The sequence below is a fragment of the Rhinopithecus bieti genome, unplaced genomic scaffold (assembly GCF_001698545.2).
Source record: "Rhinopithecus bieti isolate Rb0 unplaced genomic scaffold, ASM169854v2 scaffold_2574, whole genome shotgun sequence".
Taxonomy (NCBI): domain Eukaryota; kingdom Metazoa; phylum Chordata; class Mammalia; order Primates; family Cercopithecidae; genus Rhinopithecus; species Rhinopithecus bieti.
Genome location: NW_016804493.1, coordinates 5,343,191 through 5,365,104, shown reverse-complemented (window position 1 = coordinate 5,365,104; position 21,914 = coordinate 5,343,191). Strand labels below are relative to the sequence as shown.

At 50.7% G+C, this 21,914-nt stretch overlaps 1 protein-coding gene across 3 annotated transcripts in view; it reads right to left on the bottom strand.

Moving 5' to 3' along the window:
• Positions 1 to 5,417: 5,417 nt before the first annotated feature.
• Positions 5,418 to 21,914, bottom strand: part of FA2H (fatty acid 2-hydroxylase) — a 70,305-nt gene continuing 53,808 nt past the window's right edge. Inside the window, exons 3-7 of one of the 3 annotated variants that reach the window (XM_017868706.1) lie at positions 20,320 to 20,462; positions 19,296 to 19,402; positions 12,096 to 12,268; positions 9,507 to 9,831; positions 5,418 to 6,736 (exon numbers count right to left, since the gene is read on the bottom strand). In XM_017868706.1, the coding sequence (XP_017724195.1) occupies positions 6,657 to 6,736; positions 9,507 to 9,831; positions 12,096 to 12,268; positions 19,296 to 19,402; positions 20,320 to 20,462 (828 nt within the window). In that variant the 3' untranslated portion in view covers positions 5,418 to 6,656. The remainder of the gene's footprint in view (positions 6,737 to 9,506; positions 9,832 to 12,095; positions 12,269 to 19,295; positions 19,403 to 20,319; positions 20,463 to 21,914) is intronic. The other 2 variants (XM_017868707.1, XM_017868708.1) reach the window with 2 other exon arrangements.

The following is a 21,914-nucleotide window of genomic DNA, read 5'->3' as shown; positions in this document are numbered from 1 at the left end:
TGCCACCACGCCTGGCTAATTTTTTGTATTTTTAGTAGAGACGGGGTTTCACCGTGTTAGCCAGGATGGTCTCAATCTCCTAACCTTGAGATCCGCCTGCCTCGGCCTCCCAAAGTGCTGGGATTACAGGCTTGAGCCACTGCGCCCGGCCTATTTTATTTATTTTTTCAAGACCTCACTCTGTCACCCAGGTTAGAGCACATTGGCGCAATCTTGGCTCACTGTAGCCTCCGCCTTCCAGGTTCAAGCAGTTCTCCCACCTCAGCCTCCCAAGTAGCTGGGACTACAGGCATGCACCACCATGCCTGGCTACTTTTTATATTTTTAGTAGAGATGGGGTTTCACCATATTGGCCAGGTTGGTCTCGATCTCCTGACCTTGTGATCCACCCACCTAGGCCTCCTAAAGTGCTGGGATTACAAGTGTGAGCCACCGTGCCTGGCCAGTCCTTGGAATTTTACCTGTGAGAATTTTTTGAGGCCTGATTTGAAGATACATTTTTCCATAAAACAATTTTAATTGCTTCCTCTGAGAGCCTTGTGGCTCCACCAACCAGGCTATTTCACATTACAATTTTGGCTTGAGGTGTTTCAGATCACACAGTTTGCACGAATTCAGGCTTCAGACCTCAGTGAGGACTCTCCTTGTGGCTCTGCATCCTCAGCCTTTACCCACTCCATGCAGGAAATTTCACTTGCAGTGCCCTGGGGAGGTGGGTTTCCTCTTGGTTCACTCTTACATTGAGGATATAACCATTTGGGGTCTGTAGCGAACACATCTGTTCCTCCTCATCATGTCCCCTCTGTCTACCTCTGGTCTTAGCCTCCATTGCGGTGGAAGGTTCTGTGTGAACTCTGTCTCAGCTTTCAGCCACAGTTCCACTGGCTAGTTCTGGCCTAGCAAGCTCATACTCAACTCGTGCTGATAGAATCCCACTGCCAATGCATACCTCTTCTCCCTGCTTTTGTCCAAGGACTTTTGCCAAAGCCAGCATCTGCTTGGCTTGCACGGCAGGGAAGTCCCTAAGTGAGGGTGAATCAATGTCCCTGAACACAGTCCTCACCCACAGGAGTGGAAGCTGGTGATAAATGCTCCAGCCTCCTGTCCTGTTGGCCCGTTCTGACACGTTTTCTCTATGCTTCTCAAGATGCCCTTACAGAATCGGTAGGAGAACCCCACATACTCAACTTTACACTGCTCCTCCAACTTCTCCCTTTCTAGACCTCCCTGGTTCTCGCTCTTTATTTCTGCAATCACCTCCCAAATAGACTGCCTGCATCCATGTGCTTGTTTTAGGTTTTGATTTTTTTGTTGTTATTGTTTATTTTTTGAGATGGAGTTTCGCTCTTGTTGCCCAGGCTGGAGTTCAGTGGCACGATCTCGGCTCACTGCAACCTCCACCTCCCGGGCTCAAGAGATTCTCCTGCCTCAGCCTCCCAAGTAGCTGGGATTACAGGCATGACACCACACCCGGCTAATTTTGTATCTTTAGTAGAGACGGGGTTTCTCCATGTTGATCAGGCTGGTCTCGAACTTCCGACCTCAGGTGATCTACCCGCCTCGGCCTCACAAAGTGCTGGTGCAAGCCATCGCGCCTGTAGTCCCATTTTTAGGGAACCTAAAAGAAGATGTAACCCCACTGCTTTTGCCAGAAGAAAATATTTTCTCCTCTTTTAAATATCTTCCTCCCCACTATAGGTAGCTGGGATGGGACAGACACTTATGAGACGAGAATCCTGGAATTTTCCTAACTTTACATTCATCTTGTAGCATTCTTTACAGATAACATTTATTCATTGGAACCTGGTGTGGTCTTTGGGCAAAACACCTAACTATAAAGAAAACTCCAGCAGAAATTTTGCAACCATTATGGTTTTTTAGAAAGTTAGAACTATTCATATACATAGTTACAACTTCCTCTCAAAAATGGCAGATGAGTCAAGAATGTAAGTCAACAGAATGGGTAAAGTGGGAAAGACTAGACTAGGTTTTGAAATCACAGACCCCTGCTTCCAAAATAGTCCCCGCGAGGGCAGTAATGATGGGGTAGGGCTGCATGCTGCCACCAGAGGGCAGCAGAGGCCAGGAACAGGTGGAGAGGCAAGGCCCAGTTGCTGTTACCGTCTGAGAGCTGGAGACAAGACGAGCATTTATTGGGCTCTGTTACAAGTTGGTCATTGTGCTGGGCACAATAAAAAATCACACAGAGTTCAAAGGCAGAGGTCAGAGGTCAGCGCCACCGGGGGAGTGGGAACAGAGCAGAATTAAGAGGGCAGTTCTTCGGAGCAACTAAGGAACCTTCAAAGACAGCATGCCTGGAAATGCAAACACAATACCAGAAACAAATATGATGGCTATTTTTTGGTCTGTTCTTGGCCGTGGTAGCTGGGTTATCCCTGGAGAATCAGGTGAGGCAAATTTGTAGGGCCACTGGGGGTCAGTCAACCTGCAGATTTACTTTATGCTGATCAGAATTTAAATGGCCCTCTTGGCTGGGCATTGTGGCTCATGCTGGTAATCACAGCACTTTGGGAGGCTAAGCTGGGAGGATGGCTTGAGCCCAGGAGTTCGAGATCAGCCTGGGTAACATAGAGAGACCCTGTCTCTACTTGTAAAAGTTTAAAAATTAGCTGGGCACGATGCCACGTGCCTGCAGTCCCAGCTGTTTGGGAGGCTGAGGTAGGAGGATCTCTTGAGTCTGGGAGGTCAAGACTGCAGTAAGCTATGATCATGCCACTGCACCCTAGCGTGGGCAACAGAATGAGACCCTCTCTCTATAAATAAATCAATAGCCCCCTCCCTGAGCAAACATAAAACTTTTTTGGTTTGGTGTCTCTCCCACTACAGGATAAACACAATCCCACATCACAGGTCCAGGCTTTTCCCATTAGGCTAGATGTGTTGGCATTTTGATAATATCCTGTGCTTGCTCTAACATCTAATCTTTGACTCTTACACTTGATGGCAAAATCCTCCAGCTCCCCCAGATGCTCACTGAGTTGGGGGCTGCTCCATGAGCGCTAACTGCTTGGGGATTGCGGGCCTCGTGGCCTTCCTGTATTTTGCCCTGCTGTGAAAACGCAGGCAATATGGCCGGGTGCGGGGGCTCATGCCTGTAATCCAAGCACTTTGGGAGGCTGAGGTGGGAGGATTGCCTGATTTCAGGAGTCTGAGACCAGCCTGTGCAACATGGTGAAACCCCATCTCTACTAAAAGTACAAAAATTGTCAGGTGTGGTGGTGCGCACCTATAGTCCCATTTACTCAGCAGACTGAGGCAGCAGAATGGCATGAACCCGAGATGCGGAGGTTGCAGCGAGCCGAGATCACGCCACTGCACTCCAGCCTGGGCAACAGAGCGAGACTCCGTCTCAAAAAAAAAAAAAAAAAAAAAGAAAAAGAAAGAAAGAAAATGCAGGCAATGACCCCTCTACACTCTCAAGTGCCTGTGAGGTGGGACTTACTTTCTCTCCAAAAGGCCTTGTGGATACTCCCAAACCCACTGGACAGTTACAGCGGCGCAATGGGGGGCTCTGGGAGAATCTGTCAGATTTTCACCAATTAGACTTTCGATTAATAGGTGGGCTTGGTTTCATGTTGTCACTTTTTTTCTAACTCTTCTCATTACCATGCTATAAACTCACTTATTTTTTGGCCTTTCTTTTTAGTTTTGTTTTACTCTCTTTTTTTCTTTTGAGACAGGGTCTCACTCTCTTGCCCAGGCTGGAATGCAGTGGTGTGATCACAGCTCACTGCAGCCTCAACCTCCTGGGCTCAGGAGGTGATCCTCCCACCTCAGCCTTCCAAGTAGCTGGGACTACAGGTGTGCACTACCACACTCAGGTAATTTTCCTTATTTTTTGTAGAGATGGGGTCTCACTATGTTGCTCAGGCTGGTCTCAAATTCCTGAGCTAAAGCAATCTGCCTGCCGTGGCCTCCTAAAGTGTTGGGATTATAGGCATAAGCCTCCATGTCTGGTCGGTTTCACTGTTTTTTATTTTTGGTGGTGGTGTTGTTTTTTGTTTGTTTGTTTGTTTGTTTTTTGAGATGGAGTCTTTCTCTGCCACCCAGGCTGGAGTGCAGTGGCACAATCTCAGCTCACTGCAACCTCTGCCTCCTGGGTTCAAGCAATTCTCCTGCCTCTGTCTCTTGAGTAGCTGGGATTACAGGTGCCTGCCGCCACACCCGCCTAATTTTTGTATTTTAGTAGAGATGGGGTTTCACCATGTTGGCCAGGCTGGTCTCGAACTGCTGACCTCAAGTGATCCACTTGCCTCGGCCTCCCAAAATGCTAGGATTACAGGTGTGAGCCACTGCGCCCGGCTTTACTCTTCTTAAATAAAATTTTCAATTTTTTTTTTTTTTCTAAATCTTGCTCACCTTAGGCTTTTTCTGCCGCTGTGGCCATGTGTCTTTACACTCGTGGAGTCCGCCTGTGTTCGTCTTCTGCTTCCCTACCCCTGGGTGTGATGGTCCAGGGTGAGCTGCTCAGCTCCATCAGTAAATGAAGGTTATGAGTTCTGCTGCTTGGACCGTCTGGGTTCCAGGGACAGGCTTCAGGGACTCGAGTGTGGGTGGCTCCGGACAGGTCCTACTTATCTTCAGGCTGGGAGCTGCAGGCATAAAGCTGCCCCTATGAGGCCAGAGCAGGGAGACACAGCACAGTTTGGGGCATCCTTCCTGAGCCTCCCCAACATCAGCTTGTTCCACTTCTGTGTCCTCAGACAGGCAAGTCCAGGGCCAACCCCCTTGGACCTACTGAACTAGACCCTGAGTGCAAGGCCTTGGAGCTACACTTTGACAGCTTCCTAGGTGGTTCTGAGAGGGCAGCAGAAAAAGACAAGCAACAGTTTCACCAAGACTGAGCTGTCTGAGGTTCTAGTTCCCACTATGGGGAGTTGTTGCTGGAGCCTTTCTCCCTATTTTAGGAAAGTCAACTAGAAGCTCAGTTGGGGTTAAACTCCAGAAGAGATCCCTCCCCAGCGGCAGATCAAAGTGGTTTGTGGCACAATGCATCCCAGGTGCAAGCAATAAGAGGAGATGCTATCTGCAGAGAATTTAGAAACAGAATAAAGCTGAGTGAGAGAATAAGAGTAGTCAGCTTTTTTCTTTTGTTTTATTTTGTCTTGTTTTCTTTTCTTTTTAGATATGGAGTTTTGCTATGTTGGGCAGGTTCGTCTTGAACACCTGGCCTCAAACGATCCTCCCCCTTGGCCTCCCAAAGTGTTGGGATTACAGTCAGGCGCCATCGCGCCCAGCTGAGAGTTGGTCAGCTTTTAATCATCACCATGCCCCAGCAATTCTACCCACCCTGGTCAGGGCTAAAATCTCCCTCCCTGGGGACCGACACCCGCCCCTCCACCCCTCCCCACACCACTGCCCCTTCCCAACCACGAGGGAGTCTGATGAACAACTCATTTTTGTTGGTTTCTTTTCAGTGTTTTATTTTTCAAAATATACAATTTTTTATTTCACAACTGTAGTTTTGTATATTTATTCCAAAATCTTTAAATAGCTCTGCAGTAAACAGTACAAATCACAAGGTTTGTCAAACTGCTTCTCTTTAGCCTTTACACTCGGCGAGTTTTTTTTTTTTTAAGTTTCAAGTAGTAATGGTTTGTGGGTGAGAAAGGAACCAAAAACAGGAGGAAACAATGTTTTTTACATAAACTCAACATGTAGGATTAGAAAGGGCTGTCTGACCAGCTCCTTGGTCTGGGACCAGACTAAGAACATGTGTCTGGTTTATAAATAAGACCGTCCTGGGAGCAGTGAGGGTTTTGGTTATGAGGAGGAAGGGGCAGGAACCTCATCTGCGGAGGCTGGGAGGCAGGGGGAGGTGAGGCACTGAGGGGAGGCTACTTCTGGGGAGGCCCGAGTGGGGGGGCCGAGCCCACCTGTGCAGGGTGGAGGCCAAGAATGGCTGGGGACGGGGTAGGGCTGCCACCAGTGGAGAAGGCTCCTCCCTTGGGGAGAAGGGCTGTGATTCTGGAGGCAGGAGAGGGACGGCTAAAGAAGCTGCCAGGTCCTAAAGAAAGCAGCTGGGACTCCTGCCAGCCACCCTGGGCCCAATGGCACAGGCAGCTCGCAGGGCCAGAGGGGCTGCCCCAGGGTCTGGGGTGGACTGTGGGAGGCATCATGCTGTCTCTTCTTGCGAGAGCTCTTTGTCCACCTCAGAGCCACCAACGCCTCCAGAAAGGACAGCAGGGAGGACAGGGCCCACAGGTCCCACAGACCCACTCCTGACTATGAATGCAGAGCTGTGCCGTGCAGTCAGCTCCTAGGCAGTCCATGACGCTAAGGCACAAGGGTGACACAGGTGGCCACGAGGAGTCAGTTTTCTTCATTTCCCCTTGAGGCTGCTGCCTTGGCCGGGTCCTGAAGCAGTCCTGTGGGCTGAGCTCTAGGCAGGGATGCTCCAGGAAGAAGAGGGTCACCAAGGGCCACCTGGCCACCAAGTGGATGTGACCCTCCTGCTAGGGGTCAGGAGGGCGGTCCTACCTCAGGGCCCCCTCGGCACTTTCCACTAGGCTGCAAGGCTGGACAGAACCCATCCTGACTGGCCAAGTCAACCTTCTTAGTGGGGTGTGGATGGCGGGTGGGGGTCGGGAAGGGGCCAGGGCCGGGCTGAGGGCAGGACGGAGCGGTGGGAGTTGTCACTGCGTCTTCAGGTGGGGTTTCTCTGGAATGAGGGTGTGGAAACAGTAATCCCACAATTTAGTGCTGATGCCAAATCCTAGAGAGGGAGACAAAAGGGTAGAAGATGAGGCATTGAAGGAGCAGGCGTGCGCTGGCTTGGGAAGGGTGCCAGGGTAGGGATAATAAGTGGAAACAATGTCAATATCTGTCCCTTGGCCTTCCCAACCCCCAAGGTCATCCTGGCAGAAGTCAAGGGCGGGGAACCTGTGTTTTTTATTGTCTCCAGCATGAAGCTGGAATAAACCCCAATTCCTTACCTGGCCTGCGTTTCTAGGTTACCTGGCCCCCTCCCACCCCCCACCTCCATCTTCTTCCCCTTCCTTGTGGACCAAGTTCATTCCTGCCTCAGGGCTTTGCACCAGTCACTCCTGGGATGCTAGATGCTGGTTTCTCTTCATTAGGGTCTCAGCTCTAATGGCACCTCTGCAATGACACCTGGACCATTTAATCCCTCTGCTGTCTGACTAGCCCCTAGCCACACGTGGCTACTGAGCACTAGAAATGTGGCTAGAGCTCCAGAGAAACTGAATTTCTAACTTCATTTAATTCTGATGAATTAATATGTCAGTGTAAAAACTGATGCTTGATTCAGTTACTGGAATTTTAAATTTTATTTATTTGTTTGTTTGTTTATTTATTTATTTGAGATGGAGTCTCACTCTGTCACCCAGGCTGGAGCGCAGTGGCTGGATCTCAGCTCACTGCAAGCTCTGCCTCCCGGGTTTACGCCATTCTCCTGCCTCAGCCTCCTGAGTAGCTGGGACTACAGGCGCCAGCCACCTCGCCCGGCTAGTTTTTTAGTATTTTTTTTAGTAGAGATGGGTTTTCACCGTGTTAGCTAGGATGGTCTCGATTTCCTGACNCTTCATTTAATTCTGATGAATTAATATGTCAGTGTAAAAACTGATGCTTGATTCAGTTACTGGAATTTTTAAATTTTTATTTATTTGTTTGTTTGTTTATTTATTTATTTGAGATGGAGTCTCACTCTGTCACCCAGGCTGGAGCGCAGTGGCTGGATCTCAGCTCACTGCAAGCTCTGCCTCCCGGGTTTACGCCATTCTCCTGCCTCAGCCTCCTGAGTAGCTGGGACTACAGGCGCCAGCCACCTCGCCCGGCTAGTTTTTTAGTATTTTTTTTAGTAGAGATGGGTTTTCACCGTGTTAGCTAGGATGGTCTCGATTTCCTGACCTCGTGATCTGCCCATCTCGGCCTCCCAAAGTGCTGGGATTACAGGCTTGAGCCACCGCGCCCGGTCTATTTATTTATTTTTGAGATGGAATTTCGCTCTTGTTGCCCAGGCTGGAGTGCAGTGGCATGATCTTGGCTCACTGCAACCTCCGCCTCCTGGGTCCAAGAGATTCTCCTTCCTCAGCCTCCTGAGTAGCTGGGATTACAGGTGCGCACCACCACATCCAGCTAATTTTTTGTATTTTTAGTAGAGAGGGGGTTTCACCATGTTGGCCAGGCTGGTCCTGAACTCCTGACCTCAGGTGATCCGCCCACCTCAGCCTCCTAGAGTGTGTTACTGGACAATTTTTAAGCTTGTTTGGAGCAACTTACCTATGTGAACTACTGTTTGCAAATTTATAAAATCTAGATACGGATCTAGTATTTCCAATGAAACTTTAGTATCTGAATTGATACGGATCTAGCATTTCCAGTGAAACTTTAGCATCTGAATTGAGATGTGCTGTAAGTGCAAAATACACCTTAGATTTCAAAGACATAGTATAAGAGTTGCTAATGACTTTTTTTGAAAAAGAGACTTTACAAAAAGGGTCTTGCTCTGTCACCTAGGCTGGGGTGGCATAATCATAGCTCATTGCTGCCTCAAACTCCTGGGCTCAAATGATCCTCTTGCGTCAGCCTTCTAGGTAGCTGAGATTACAGGTGCACATCATCACACCCGGATAATTAAAAATTGTTTAGGTAGAGACAAGGTTTTGCTGTGTTTCCCAGACTGGTCTGGAACTCCTGGCTTCAAGCAATCCCCTGCCTCAGCCTCCTGTAGTGCTGGGATTATAGGCCTGAGCCACTGTGCCCAGCCATTGATGATTTTTTAATGTTGATTACATGTTGAAATAATAATTTGCTTATATTGGGTTAAGTAAATGTTATTAAAATTCTTTTCATCTGTTTATTTTCATGTCTTAGTGTGGCCACTAGAAAATTTAAAATCACTTATGTGGCCCACAGAATATTTCAGTGGAAATCGCTGGACCCTCCCACTACCTATGTGATACTCCATTACCTTGATTTATTTTCTTCTTCTTCTTCTTCTTTTTTTTTTTAAGACAGAGCCTTGCTCTGTCACCCAGCCTGGAGTGCAGTGGTGCAATCTTAGCTCACTGTAGCCTCTGCCTCCTGGATTCAAGCTATTCTCATGCCTCAGCCTCCCAAGTAGCTGAGATTACAGGTGGGCACCACCACATCCCGCTAATTTTCATATTTTTAGTGGAGACAGGTTTCACCACGTTGGCCAGGCTGGTCCCAAACTCCTGACCTCAAGTGATCCACCTGCCTCAGCCTCCCAAACCCCTTGGCTGGGATTACAGGTGTGAGCCACCGCGCCCGGCCCCTTTATTTTCTTTATGGCATTTATCTCAGTTTGAAATCTTTGCCATTTATTGATATCCTTGCCTGTCTCTGCACAGCTGTCTGCACCAGGGAAGAGGGTAGAAGGAACCCTCTGTATATGCCCAGTACACGGAACGGTGCCTCGCCGTTCCCAGGAGCTCAATGGTAGTTGGCAAATAAATCAATGAACACACATAGGGAACTGGGAAACCCAGGCCTGTCCTCACCTGACTTCTGATGTGCAAAGTGGTGCTTGACGTGGTGGGCCTTCAGGTTGTACAGGTAGGAGCCCCTGTGCGGTGAGCCAAAGTGCAGGTAGTAATGGGTCATGTCATACAGGACATAGCCCAGGAGGCCCCCCGCAAACACAGTGCCCCCCACCGCCTCGGGCAGGATGAGCTGCAGGCACAAGTAGAAGACGCCGATCACCAGGGAGGCTGGCACAGGGGGGAAGACCAGGCGGGAGCCGTCGAAGGGTGCCTGCAGATGGAGAGGCTTGGGCGTCAGGAGGCAGCCAGGGGCCTTGGCAGCTGGCCAAGCTTGGGCCGCTCCCTGCAGAGGACAGGGACAGAGTGGCCCAGACATTCCACTCCATAGGCTTGGCACTTTTGGTGGCTCTGGGGAGGGCGGGCCACCACGTCTGGAAGACGTGGTGAGATTGTCTTACTCCCTATTTGTGAGCCAGGCAGGGACCTGGCAGATTGCAGAGGAACATGGGATGGGCAGGATGGGCAGGGTGTGCTGGCAGCTCAGCACCCATCTCATGCTCTAGAGGCCACTGTGACTCTGGAATTTGTCAGGTGCTAGACAGGTATCCCATCCCTAAATGCCATGCCCCTGGCTAGAGGGGCATTCTGGAGAAGCCACCTAGACTGAGGCCTGATGTTGTCTGGGTGAGCAAGGCACTGAGGGTGGCTGAGGTTAATGCAGCCTCTGCGGTGGGATGACCCTGAAGTGTCACTAGAGGTGTCCTCCCCACCCCCATGTCCAAACAGGAGGCCTTTTTTGTTCCAAGGGGGTGTTGCCACAGCAAACCAGCGAACACTGCTTTACCATGGCCCTTGAGCTTCAGAAGCCGAGGGCCTGGCATAGAGGTGAGGTCTTAGCAATGGCTAGGTCAGGATTCTGAGAAGAGAATCCTGCAGCCTCTCTGGGCTGGAGGAGAGAGAGAGAAAGAAGGTGACAGCGACAGTGAGATGCTGGCGTGGGCCTCCCTCCCTTCAGACCCAGAACAACAGGACCAGTGGTGTGCTGGAAAACCAGCTCTCAGGAAAAGGAGGAAGGGAGAGAGGTGGGGGACGAGGGAGGGGGAAATAAAAGGAGGGAGGGAGAGCCCTGATTGGTAGCGTTTGCTAATTCCTGCAGTGTAAAAACTCCTGCCCTGGTGCTTTCAAGCGCCGAGGTGGCATCACTGGAACAGAAACAGGAAAGGATGTGCACAGGTGCTCTTGCGAGCTGGCATGGGCCAGCTCCAGGTCACAGCTGGATCAGGATCCTTAGATGGATAGGTTTGGGGATCTGAGAACACGTTCCTGATTGGAGCCCACGTGGCTACAGGCCACACGATCTCCTCGGGTCCTCGTGGTGTGGCAGCAGGGGACTGGACAGACTGGGGTGGAAATGTCTCAGAAGAGCGAGCCTGAGACAGCCCCTGGGGCCCCAGAATAGCCTAAGCAGGTCCCCAGAAGGTTCCTGTGTCACCTGTGGATGGGAAAGACAGCTGACGGGGCAGTGGATCTGAAAAGCTTCACAAACGGGGCAAGGGACGCAGCAGAGATGCAGTGAGCTCTGGAGAGCAGAGGCCAGGTGAGGCTGGAGGACACAGGTCAGGCCCGGGCTGCGCTACCTCTGAGAGTATACCTGAGGACTGGGCACCCACCCCGATTCTGGCCCCTAGGAAAGCCCCCTAGGATGCAGATCAACTCTGGGGAGGGCCGGGAGGACCACAGCCGACCACCCTGAGAACTCTCAGGTGGCCGATTAAACCCTGAATTGGCTCATCGAGATGAACCGGATTAAGTTGCTGCTGGGAAACCAAGATGAAACCCACGTTCAGTTTCAGCAACATCAGGTTCTAAACTGGTCTCCTGAAAGTATCACATCTGCCACATTTTCTGTGATTTACACCCAGCAGAGAATAGAATGTGGAGACCAGCCGGGGAACAGCCTGGGACGGGCCAAGGAGAGCACAGTGCAGGGACAGAGAGGCAGTGGCGGGTACGGGGGAGGCAGCTTCCTTTGGGCAGACCTGTCTTCTAGGGCCAGCTTCTGGGACTGTCGTGGAGTCCTTGAAGGGCCTCAGGGGAAGGGTGATTGAGAGCGCAGACTCTGGAATCCCCAGAATGGGGTACGACATCCTGGCTGTGCCAAATGTGACCTGGGGCAAGTTTCTTAGTTCCCCTAGGCCTCAGTCTCCTGCTCTGTGGAACAGGGAGAACCATAGGACTGTTTTCAGGACAAGCTCCAGGAGGACAGGGCTTTTTGTTGTTTTGTTCAATGATGTCTAGAACAGTGTCTTGCACACAGGAGGCACTCACTGGGCATTTGCTGAATGAATGAACGAATGAATGAGTTGTTTCGAGGATTAAAGGTGATGCATAAACAAGGTGCAGAGGGTCTGGGGTCCACCCTGTCCCTGCCTGGCTCAGGTTCGGATGCCCAACCCAGCTGCCCTCGTGAATCACATCAAACGTCCTGTCACTCCCAACCCACAGCCAGACTCCCAGGAGGCTCCGCAGCACCTGAAGCTGCCACCGGCTGCAGGGTCCCCTCGAGCTGCACATGCTAGTTCCGGTCTGGGACCCCACCCCACTCACCTTGTGGTGCTGGCCATGCATGACGAAGTGCAGCATGATGAGGTAATAGCTGTCGCTGGGGGGCTTCATGTGGAACAGGAAGCGGTGGATGAGGTACTCGACCAGGCTCCAGAGGAATATCCCCAGCATGAAGAGCCCAGGGAACATGGACTTGGGCACTGCCAGCGCGTACTCTGCAGGGTGGCGGGGAGAGCGAGGTGAGGACCGGTGCACAGCAGCCTGGTAGCTCCGTGTCCCCACCTCACCATCCCCATCAACTTGGGAGCTGCTGCTCTCTCTTGGACAGCTACGGGGCCAGGCCATACTGTTGGGGCCCTTGGGTCAAAATGGAAAGGAAGCTGCGGGGCTCTGGTCTGGGTCTGGGGGTCCTTTACAGGAGTGATGGGCCACTGGTTGGAGGCCTGATGTCCTCTTTATAGAGGCTGTGGGAGGAGTAGCTGTGGCTGTGGCTGGGCCTTTACCTGGAAGGGTGACCTTGCCCCAAGGACATTGGACACGACACTCCTGAGCCAGGGCGTTGTTATTATTTTGAGACAAGGTATCTCTCTGTCTCCCAGATTGGAAGACTGGAGTGCTGGAGTGCAGTGGTGTGATTGCAGCTTATTGCAGCCTCCCCTTCCTAGGCTCAAGTGATCCTTCCACCTCAGCCTCTCAAGTAGCTGGGATCACGGGCGCATGCCACCGCACCCAGCTAATTTTTAATTTAATTTATTTTTATTTTTTATATTTTTTGTAGAGACAAGATCTTGCTATGTTGCCCAGGGTGGTCTCAAACTCCTGGACTCAAACAATTCTCTTGCCTTGGCCTCCCAAAGTGCTGAGATAACAGGAGTGAGCCACTGTGCCCGGCCTTCAGGGTGTTAATGATGGAAAGTGTGAACCACCAGGGACTGTGGGGCAGGAAGGACAAGAAAAAACAAGCACTGAGATCTCAACAGACAAGACCTGAAATCATAGCACAGGAGGAAGATGTGAAAACGCTGAAGATGATCAGCCTGGGTGGAGAGGAGAAGACTGGAGACAGGGCACCATCTTCAAGCACAAGTTTCCCCCCACCCTCTGGAGACAGCCTGCAGTCCTAGCAGCTTTCAGCTCTTTCCTCCACCTCATTCATTCTTCGACCTCATGGAGATTTCAGCTCTCGTTCCTGTTTTCTCCATATTCATCCTCATCCTTTTTTTTTTTTGAGATAGAGTCTTGCTCTGTTGCCTAGGCTGGAGTGCAGTGGTGTGATCTGAGCTCACTGCAACTTCCATCTCCCAGGTTCAAGCGATTCTCCCAAGTAGCTGGGATTACAGGTATGTGCCACCACACCTGGCTAATTTTTATATTTTTAGTAGAGATTGGGTTTCACCATGTTGTCCAGGCTGGTCTTGAACTCCTGACCCCAAGGGATCTGCCCACTTTAGCCTCTCAAATTGCTGGGATTACAGACGTGAGCCACCATGCCCGGCCCATCCTTATCCTCTTAGCTTTCTTTTCTCCACAAACCATAGCTTTGGCCATATCTTCTCTCTTCTTAAATAACAGTTTTATCGAAATCTAATTCACATCCATATAATTCATCCAAATAAAATATATAAATCAGTGCTTTTTAGTATATTCACAGAGTCGTTAAACCATCACCCCAGTCAATTTTACAACATTTTTATCACTTCCCCCCAAACTCCTGTACCCATTAGCAGCCACTCTCCTTTTCTCTCAGACCCTCCCAACCCTAGGAAGCCACAGGTCTACTTTCTTTTTGTTGGATTTGCCTATCCTGGACATTTCACATCAATTGAATCATAGGATGTATGGTCTTTTATGACTGGCTTCTCCTACCAAATATATTCAAGGTTCACCCACATTGTAGCATGTATTAGAACTCCATTCTTTTTTAAGGCTGAATGATATTCAAAATGTATTTGTCCATCCATTAGTTGAGGGACACCTGGGCTGTTGGTACTCTTGGCAATGGTGAATAGTGCTGCTATGCACATTCGTGTAGAAGTTTCGGTGTGAACAGATGTTGTCCTTTCTCTTGGGTACAAGCCCAGGAGTGGTACTGTTGAGTTGTATCATAACTCTATGTTTAACCTTTTGAGGAACAGCCAGACTGTTTTCCAAAGCTAGCCATTCTCTCTTTTTCTTTCTTTGTGAGGCAGAGTTTCGCTCTTGTCACCCAGGCTGGAGTGCAATGGCACGATCTCGGCTCACTGCAACTTCCGCCTCCCAGGTTCAAGTGATTCTCCTACCTCAGCCTCCCAGGTAGCTGGGATTATAGGCACCCACCACCATGTCCAGCTAATTTTTGTATTTTTAGTAGAGACGGGGTTTCACCATGTTGGTCAGACTGGTCTCGAACTCCTGACCTCAAGTGATCCACCCACCTCAGCCTCCCAGAATGCTGGGATTACAGGCGTAAGCCACGACACTCGGCCTAGTCATTCTCTTTTAACCCCTACTCCATCTCCCTCACCTGCACCCATGAACCCTTACCCCTGGGTCAGCACGGGAACCTTTCTCTGTACCCATACCCACGCTGCTGAGCACGGAGAGTCACACGGCTGTGGGTCTGGCACCTTTGACCTCTATAAGACCCTAGACCCAGCCTGATGGATGATCCCTGTGCATCTTCAAGTTCAGCTCCCTCCCCACTGCCCTTGGATATTCTCTACTCCCCTTTACCGCCTCTCCTTCCATCCAGCCTCCTACTTCACAGAGAAGAGAGGCCCTGGGGTTGGGGATGAACTATCCCCTCCACATACTCCCCCCAACTTCCAAGCACACCACATTCTGCCGGTACCCTGGCGCATCCTCCTTGCTTCTCAGGGCAGAGGCGTGCACCGGCACGCAGGCGCTGGATGCTCAGAGCAACAATAACAGCAGATGTGTCCTCACTGATTCCTGTGTGCCAGGCACCCTTCAAGGGTGTTCCATGGATTACTTCCTATTTCATCTCACCACAGCCTTACAAGGGAAGCCCTGCACTGCCTGCATGAGTGAGGACGTGGAGGCCCAAAGTCCATGACTTGCCAGACTCCCCCTGTTCGGCGGTGCAAAGCCCTCAGCTGCCTCCTCCCATCCTCCCTCCCAAGGGACTGCTCTGGGCTCCTTCAGTCTCTCCTTTTCTCCTGGCTCTTCTGCTCATCTTTCTGAGCGAGGCAAGACTTTCCCATCATGGACTCAGCCCCTTCTTCATCAAGGCTCCGAAAAAGCCAGGCTAGGCTGAACATGGGGCCTCATGTCTGTAATCCCAGCCCTTTGAGAGGCTGACGTGGGAGGATCGTTTGAGCCCAGGAGTTTGAGGCCGACCTGGGCAACACAGTGAGACCCTGCCTCAACAAAAAGTAAAAAAATTAGCTGCGAGTGGTGGCTTATGCCTGTAGTCCCAGCTACTGAGGAGGCTGAGGCAGGGGGACCACTTGAGCCCAGTAGTTCAAGCCTGCAGTGAGCTGTGATTGCACCACTGCACTCCAGCCTGGATGACAGAGCAAGACCATGTCTCAAAAAGAAAAAAGAATAAAAAGGTAGTTTGGACTCATGGCTCCACTTTGCCACTTCCCATCGGCTTGTCAAGTCCTTAAAAAAAAAAATCTGTCTTCTGGGCCAGGTGCAGTGGCTCATGCCTGTAATTGTAGCACTTCGGGAGGCCGAGGTGGGCGGATCAGCTGAGGCCGGGAGTTCGAGACCAGCCTGACCAACATGGTGAAACCCCGTCCCTAAAAATACAAAAATTAGCCGGGCCGTGGTGGCGCGTGCCTGTAATCCCAGCTTCCCGGGAGGCTGAGGCAGGAGAATCGCTTGAACCCAGGAGGCAGAGGTTGTGGTGAGCCAAGATTGTGCCACTGCACTCCAGCATGGGCAATAAGAGTGAAACTCCATCTCAAAAAAAAAAAAAAAAAAACAAAACCTGTCTTCTGCCCCAAACCACCAGAACTTCAAAGGCTATTCATGATGTCTTTCTTGCCAAATCTAAGGAATTTTTTTAGTCCACCTCTAACCTAGCTGTGGCATATGACATTAACACTACTCTCTTCTTCAATCTGCAACTGCCTAGGCACTTAACCTAAGGCTTAGGAATATCTAAGGGTCCTAAGTTGGATTACAGGGTGTCTGTGAACTTGCTGATATATCAAATTGTACATCTATGGGCATTTTTTCTCTGTAGTGTGTCCACAGTTTCTCAAATTCTCCAAAGATCTGGGAGCAATAAGGTTGGAATCCATAGCTCCACCTTCTGCCTGCTGCCACACTTGGCTTTTCTCCTCTTCTCTGGATCCTACTGCTCAGGCTCCATCTTGGAAACTCTGCCTCTGTCCCCAGGGTCCAAGCCTGGACCCTCTGCCTCTCAGCTCAATCCCTTCCTCTCCCACGTGCTGACGACTGAAGCTCTACACCAACTCCACCCTGGGTGGCCACTCCCTACTGGACAGCCCTATGTGGTTGTCCATAGCCCCCACCTTGAACACCTCCCAAATGAGGCCAGCCATCTTCCTCCTTCTTCCCGCCCACCTCCTCCTGGGTTTCCTTTCTGGGGGGCTGGGGTTAATATCCACACATTACCAAAGGAGTCAGGTTCAAGTGAGCCCTCTCCCACTGAGTCTTAGCTGGGCTGGGCTGGTTGGTGGGAGACCCTGCTTCCAGGGAAGCCCCGATACCTCTGGGGTCCTTTAGGTACTTCGGTGAAGTGCAGAGAGCACAGGCATTAGATCTGCAGACCTGGATTCAAATCCTGGCTCGGCACCACCCAGGTGTTACAGTTTTCTCAGGCAAACACCCTACCCATGTTGGAGGACTGTAGTTAGGATGGAGGTAACAGAATATCTGATTATATGATGAGTATGTATGTCGTATTATATAATAACATTAACATTATATTTTCTTTTCTTTTCTTTTTTTTTTTTTGAGACGGAATCTCACTCTGTCACCCAGGCTGGGATGCAGGGGCATGATCTTGGTTCACTGCAACCTCTGCCTCCCGGGTTCAAACGATTCTCCCGCCTCAGCCTCCTGAGTAGCTGGGACTACAGGTATGCGCCACCATGCCCGGCTAATTTTTGTATTTTTAGTAGAGACTGGGTTTCACCATGTTGGCCAGGCTTGTTTCAAACTCCTGACCTCAGGTGATCCACCCGCCTAGGTCTCCCAAATTGCTGGGATCATAGGCGTGAGCCACCGTGCCCGGCCTTAGCTCTCTTATTGGTAAGGAAAGGACTGGACACATGGGAGCACTCTCTGGCACAGACTCAGGTCCTGGCCTCTGTCGGGCCCTGCACACCACCCCACCAGAGGCCTGCCTGCCCCTCCTCTCCGGGATGCTGCTCGCTCTAACATGCTCTCAGAAGCTGCTCTGGAGCCATCCTGAGTATGCAGCGCTGCACCCTCTCCCCTGTCCCCCTGGCTTTTGAAAGCATTTTCATGTGCACATCTAGGAATGTCAGCCTTGAACTGGTGTCTCCGTTCAGCTTCCACTGCTTCTTGGCACCCTGACTCTTCTGTATTGATTCCAGTGTGTCCTTTGTCCAGCAGCTGCACTGGGACCCCGCCGAGTCTCTCCTTGCCTTGCTTTGTGGGCTCTTATTTTCTCTGCCTGCGGCTTGTGCCTTGCATGACAAGCTGGGGGCTGAGGGAGGCACGTGGAGACGTATCTCTCATGCCCCCATCCCTGGCATCGTAGTCACAGGCTTACTAACCCTCTACACTGGACCTTTATAAGACAGGCACATTTTAGCTCTCTGCCGAGGCCGTGTGGCTGACAGAGCCCTCAAATCATCCTCCCTGCCACACAGGAAAGTCCTCTCCTATAGGTCAAGCCTCTGCCCGCCCCCTCACCCCAGCATCACCCCTGTCTGCCCACCCAGCTGGAGCTGGTACTGAGTGGCATCTCTGGAGGAATCCGGCAGAGGGACCAGGGCCAAAGCTTCAGCGTCCCCTTCCCCCTCTGGCTGCCAGCCCTGGCGGCCCTGCCACTGTTTGTGATTGTTAGGGGAGTGTCAGGCGGACAGTGGGTGATTCAGCGAGCAGGACTTCTGAGCAACAAGCCCTGTGCTGTGCCTGAGCTATTCAGCGTGGGCAGAACAGGACAACCATGGCTCGAGAGATGCCTGCAGTAACCCTCGGTGACCAGGGGCAGCTCTGGGCTGGATCTGGGGAAACTTCCTGCAACTTGCTCAGCCCCGACTCATCCTGGCTCAGGTGGATAAATGAAGCTCCTGGTGCCGTGACCGTGACCCCTCTCATCTCAACCATTCAGGCACTTGACTTGTGGACAGCGGGGAAAAGAGGTGCCCCTGGCAGAGTGAGGGCAGCTCAGGAAGCTCAGAGCCAGGACAGACAGACCACAGGGCAGGTGGCATGTACCTGGAGGCCCAAGGTAGGCAAGGCGCTTGCAGGGCTGGCTGTCCCAGCGGCCATACCTAAACCCACAGTCATCCTGAAAGACCCAGTCTCATAGGCTCTTTAGACATTGTCCCATATTAGCACCTCTTTTCATCCTCTGCCCCCCAGCTAGAAGCTGGGGCGCACCTGGTATCCACATCCTAGCCACATGACCTTCAACTACTCCCTTGATATGTCTGAGGCTCCATTTCCTCAGCTCTAAAAGGGGACAATGACAGGACCCTTCTTACGGGGCTGCTGGGAGGGGTAAATGAGGCAGTCCTGGGAGAGCACATGGCCCTGCACATGGCAAGTGTCCCATAGAGGTTAGTGGGCTGTTACTCCCAGTCTGGGGGTCCGCTGCCCGAACCTTTGCCTTGGACACACTCTAGGACACTCTCAGATCTTTCTCTCCCAAGTTCTCTGCTAATCTGTGCTCGGTTCACAGGCCAGTCTGAGTCTAGCTCTCAGCTGTGCCACCTGACGAAGTGATTTCATTTAGTTTCTTAGCAAAGAATCCCAGATCATGCATTTTTTGGTGTGACACTCAATGAGAAGCACTCTCTATCTCCCTCTTTTTTTTTTTATTGCTGTGCCACCTGATGATTCCATTTAGTTTTTGCTGATGTGTTGTTGGGTTTTGTATCCATTTGGGGGGTAGATGGGAGTCTGACAAAATTCTTCTTTGGAAGACTATTTCTACAGAGAGGCTTCACCAAAAAATGTCTGTGATGTGGTTTGGGGTTCTATGCTCTCAGAAACTCTGGGCCAGGGAAAGCACTGAGGTCTCCTTCCTCTAGGATCCTCAGGGCAAGTCAGGAAAGAACCTGGCATTACCTGTTGTAAATGATGTGAAGAGTCGGACGTTGCCCTGGGCAAAGGTTCGGTAGTAAGACCAGCTGAGGTACAGCACCAGGGGCACCCAGATGATGGGGACACTGTACCTGTAGGAAGGCCGTCAGGGTGAGAGAGATACACGTACAGGAGCTTGACAGGGTCCAGCTTTCTTTCTTTTTTTTTTTTGAGATGGAGTTTTGCTCTTGTTGCCCAGGCTGGAGTGCAATGGCGCGATCTTGGCTCACTGCAACCTCTGCCTCCTGGGTTCAAGTGATTCTCCTGCCTCAGCCTCCCAAGTAGCTGAGATTACAAGAATGTGCCACCACACCCAGCTAATTTTGTATTTTTAGTAGAGATGGGGTTTCACCATGTTGTCAGGCTGGTCTTGAACTCCAGACCTCAGGTGATCCACCCGCCTTGGCCTCCCAAAGTGATGGGATTACAGGCGTGAGCCACTGTGCCCGGCAGGGTCCAGCTTTCTTAGAGAAACATAACTCAACTGGAGGGGGGACAAGATGACACCAAAGCATATGCAGAATGCCTATGGAGACCTGGGGTCAAAGGGACACTGGTACAGGGAGTGGGGAAGAGAAAAGAGGAGAGAGGCTGTGAGTCCATCTGCCTCCTGTCTCTGAGATGAATTATTGGCAGAAAAGAACTGTGTCCCCAGCGCGACTGACTCTATGCAAATAGACAGACGCTGACCTCTTGTGGCAGGGGAGCTAATTGCAGGCAAAATTGTTTCCATGTGCACTGGGGGCAAGAAACTCCTCCTAAGAGTCTGGAACAGACCAGGGGTGGCATTCAACGTAGTTTCTGGCTACATGTTGGGTTGTGACCCACCCAGTGGACAAAACCATGCATAGGGATGAATTATTCCCATTGTGTGTTCCTCCCTCCCTGAGAGCTTTACAGCATAGACCTGGGCTCTGGGGAGGGACCCAATTGCCGCTTCCCTTTCCATATCTGATTGGCACCATCAGAAGAGAGGGGAAGCCTGCCACAGGCTCAGGGAAGAGCTCACCAGACAGTCTTAGAGAGACCCTCAATGAGGTCTGAGTGGAAGAGGCGGATGGGCCTGGTCACCGGCTGGTGAACCCACTCATCGTACTTCTCTCCCAAGTGGCCCACCTGCCACAGGAGAGGCTTTCGCCAGTCCACCAGGTCCTGCAAGAGATGAAGCCAAGTGGACATTTGATATTCACGTCTTCCCATATTCATTCTCTAATTTCCTCGTTACAGCATCCCAATCCCCCGCTCCTACCTCAGCTCATGTGATCCGCATGGGACCACCCACCCTCCTGCTTCAGTGATCAAGAACTGACCAAGTTGCTCATCCCAGCCCCCAGCCACAGCAATAGGATCCAGTAAAGGTTTGCGACCTAAGCTGGTGTGATGAGCCATCAGACACTCCCTCTTTCTGTTGGACGTGCTAAATCGGCAGGGCATGAGCCTGGATTTACTAGCAGAGCCTGCCTGAAGACACCACCAGAACAGAAGATAGCCAAACCAAGAGCTAGAGAGACAGAATCCCAGTGATGACATCTGAGCGTCCAGATTCAGCCACATCTGAAGTTTAAAGTCTTGCTCAGGACTCTTGAGGTACAGGACGCAACACATTTTGTATCAGGAATGAAGTGGGCTCTTTTCCCAGGCTTTCTTCTTGGTGTTGGCCTAGGTAATTAATTCATTCAATCATTTATTCAGCAATTTATTTAATATTTTATATATATATATTTATTTCTATGCTAGGTGCTGGGAAGAATCAACAGGAATGAAAAAGGCCAACCTTATTTCATGTAGCTTAGTGCTTAGACTCTGAAGTCAGGCCTGAGTACAAATCCATTTGCCATTTACTGTGTGACTTTAGGAAAATCACTTAACCTCCTTGAGCCTCAGTTTCCCCAGCTATAAAATGGAAGTAATTGTTGGTTGCAATAGCTCATGCCTGTAAACTCTGCATTTTGGGAGACTGAGCCAGGATAATGGCTTGAGACCAGTAGTTCGAGACCAGCCTGGGCAATATTTTGAGACTCCATCTCTACAAAAATAAAAAAATAATAATGGTACCTGCATGAAGTGCTCAGTGAGATGTGGCATGCCAAGTAAGGAGAGTTTAGTGGAGACACAAAGCAGGCTGAGATCCAGAGGCAGAATGGCTGGTACAAATGCCCGGGTCAGGGTAGGTGAGGAGGGCTTTGCAGAGGACCCGGGGTTTGGGGTGGAGTTCACCAACATGGAGGATTTGACAAGGGGGAGAGAGGAGGGGATAGCGGGGAGTGTGGGCACAGATGTAAAGTTGGATGTGGTTGTGGCCTTTCTGGCACCTTAACAGTGCTCTGTGGGCAGCAGGAGGAAAGCTGCTGAAGGCTCAGAGGATGGAACACCCTGTACCACACCCAGGACTTGCTTATTCTCCAGGCCTGTTGTCTCCAAGGCAAGGATGTACACGTACCCCATTGGTACTCACAGGTTAATCCGCAGAGGCAGGGAGAAAATATTAACGACCCTATTTCTATTTCTATTATTTCTATTTATTTGTGTTTGTAATATATTTATCTCTCTTTTTTCTTTTTCTTTCTTTCTTTTCTTTCCTTTTTTTTTTTTTTTTTTTTTTTT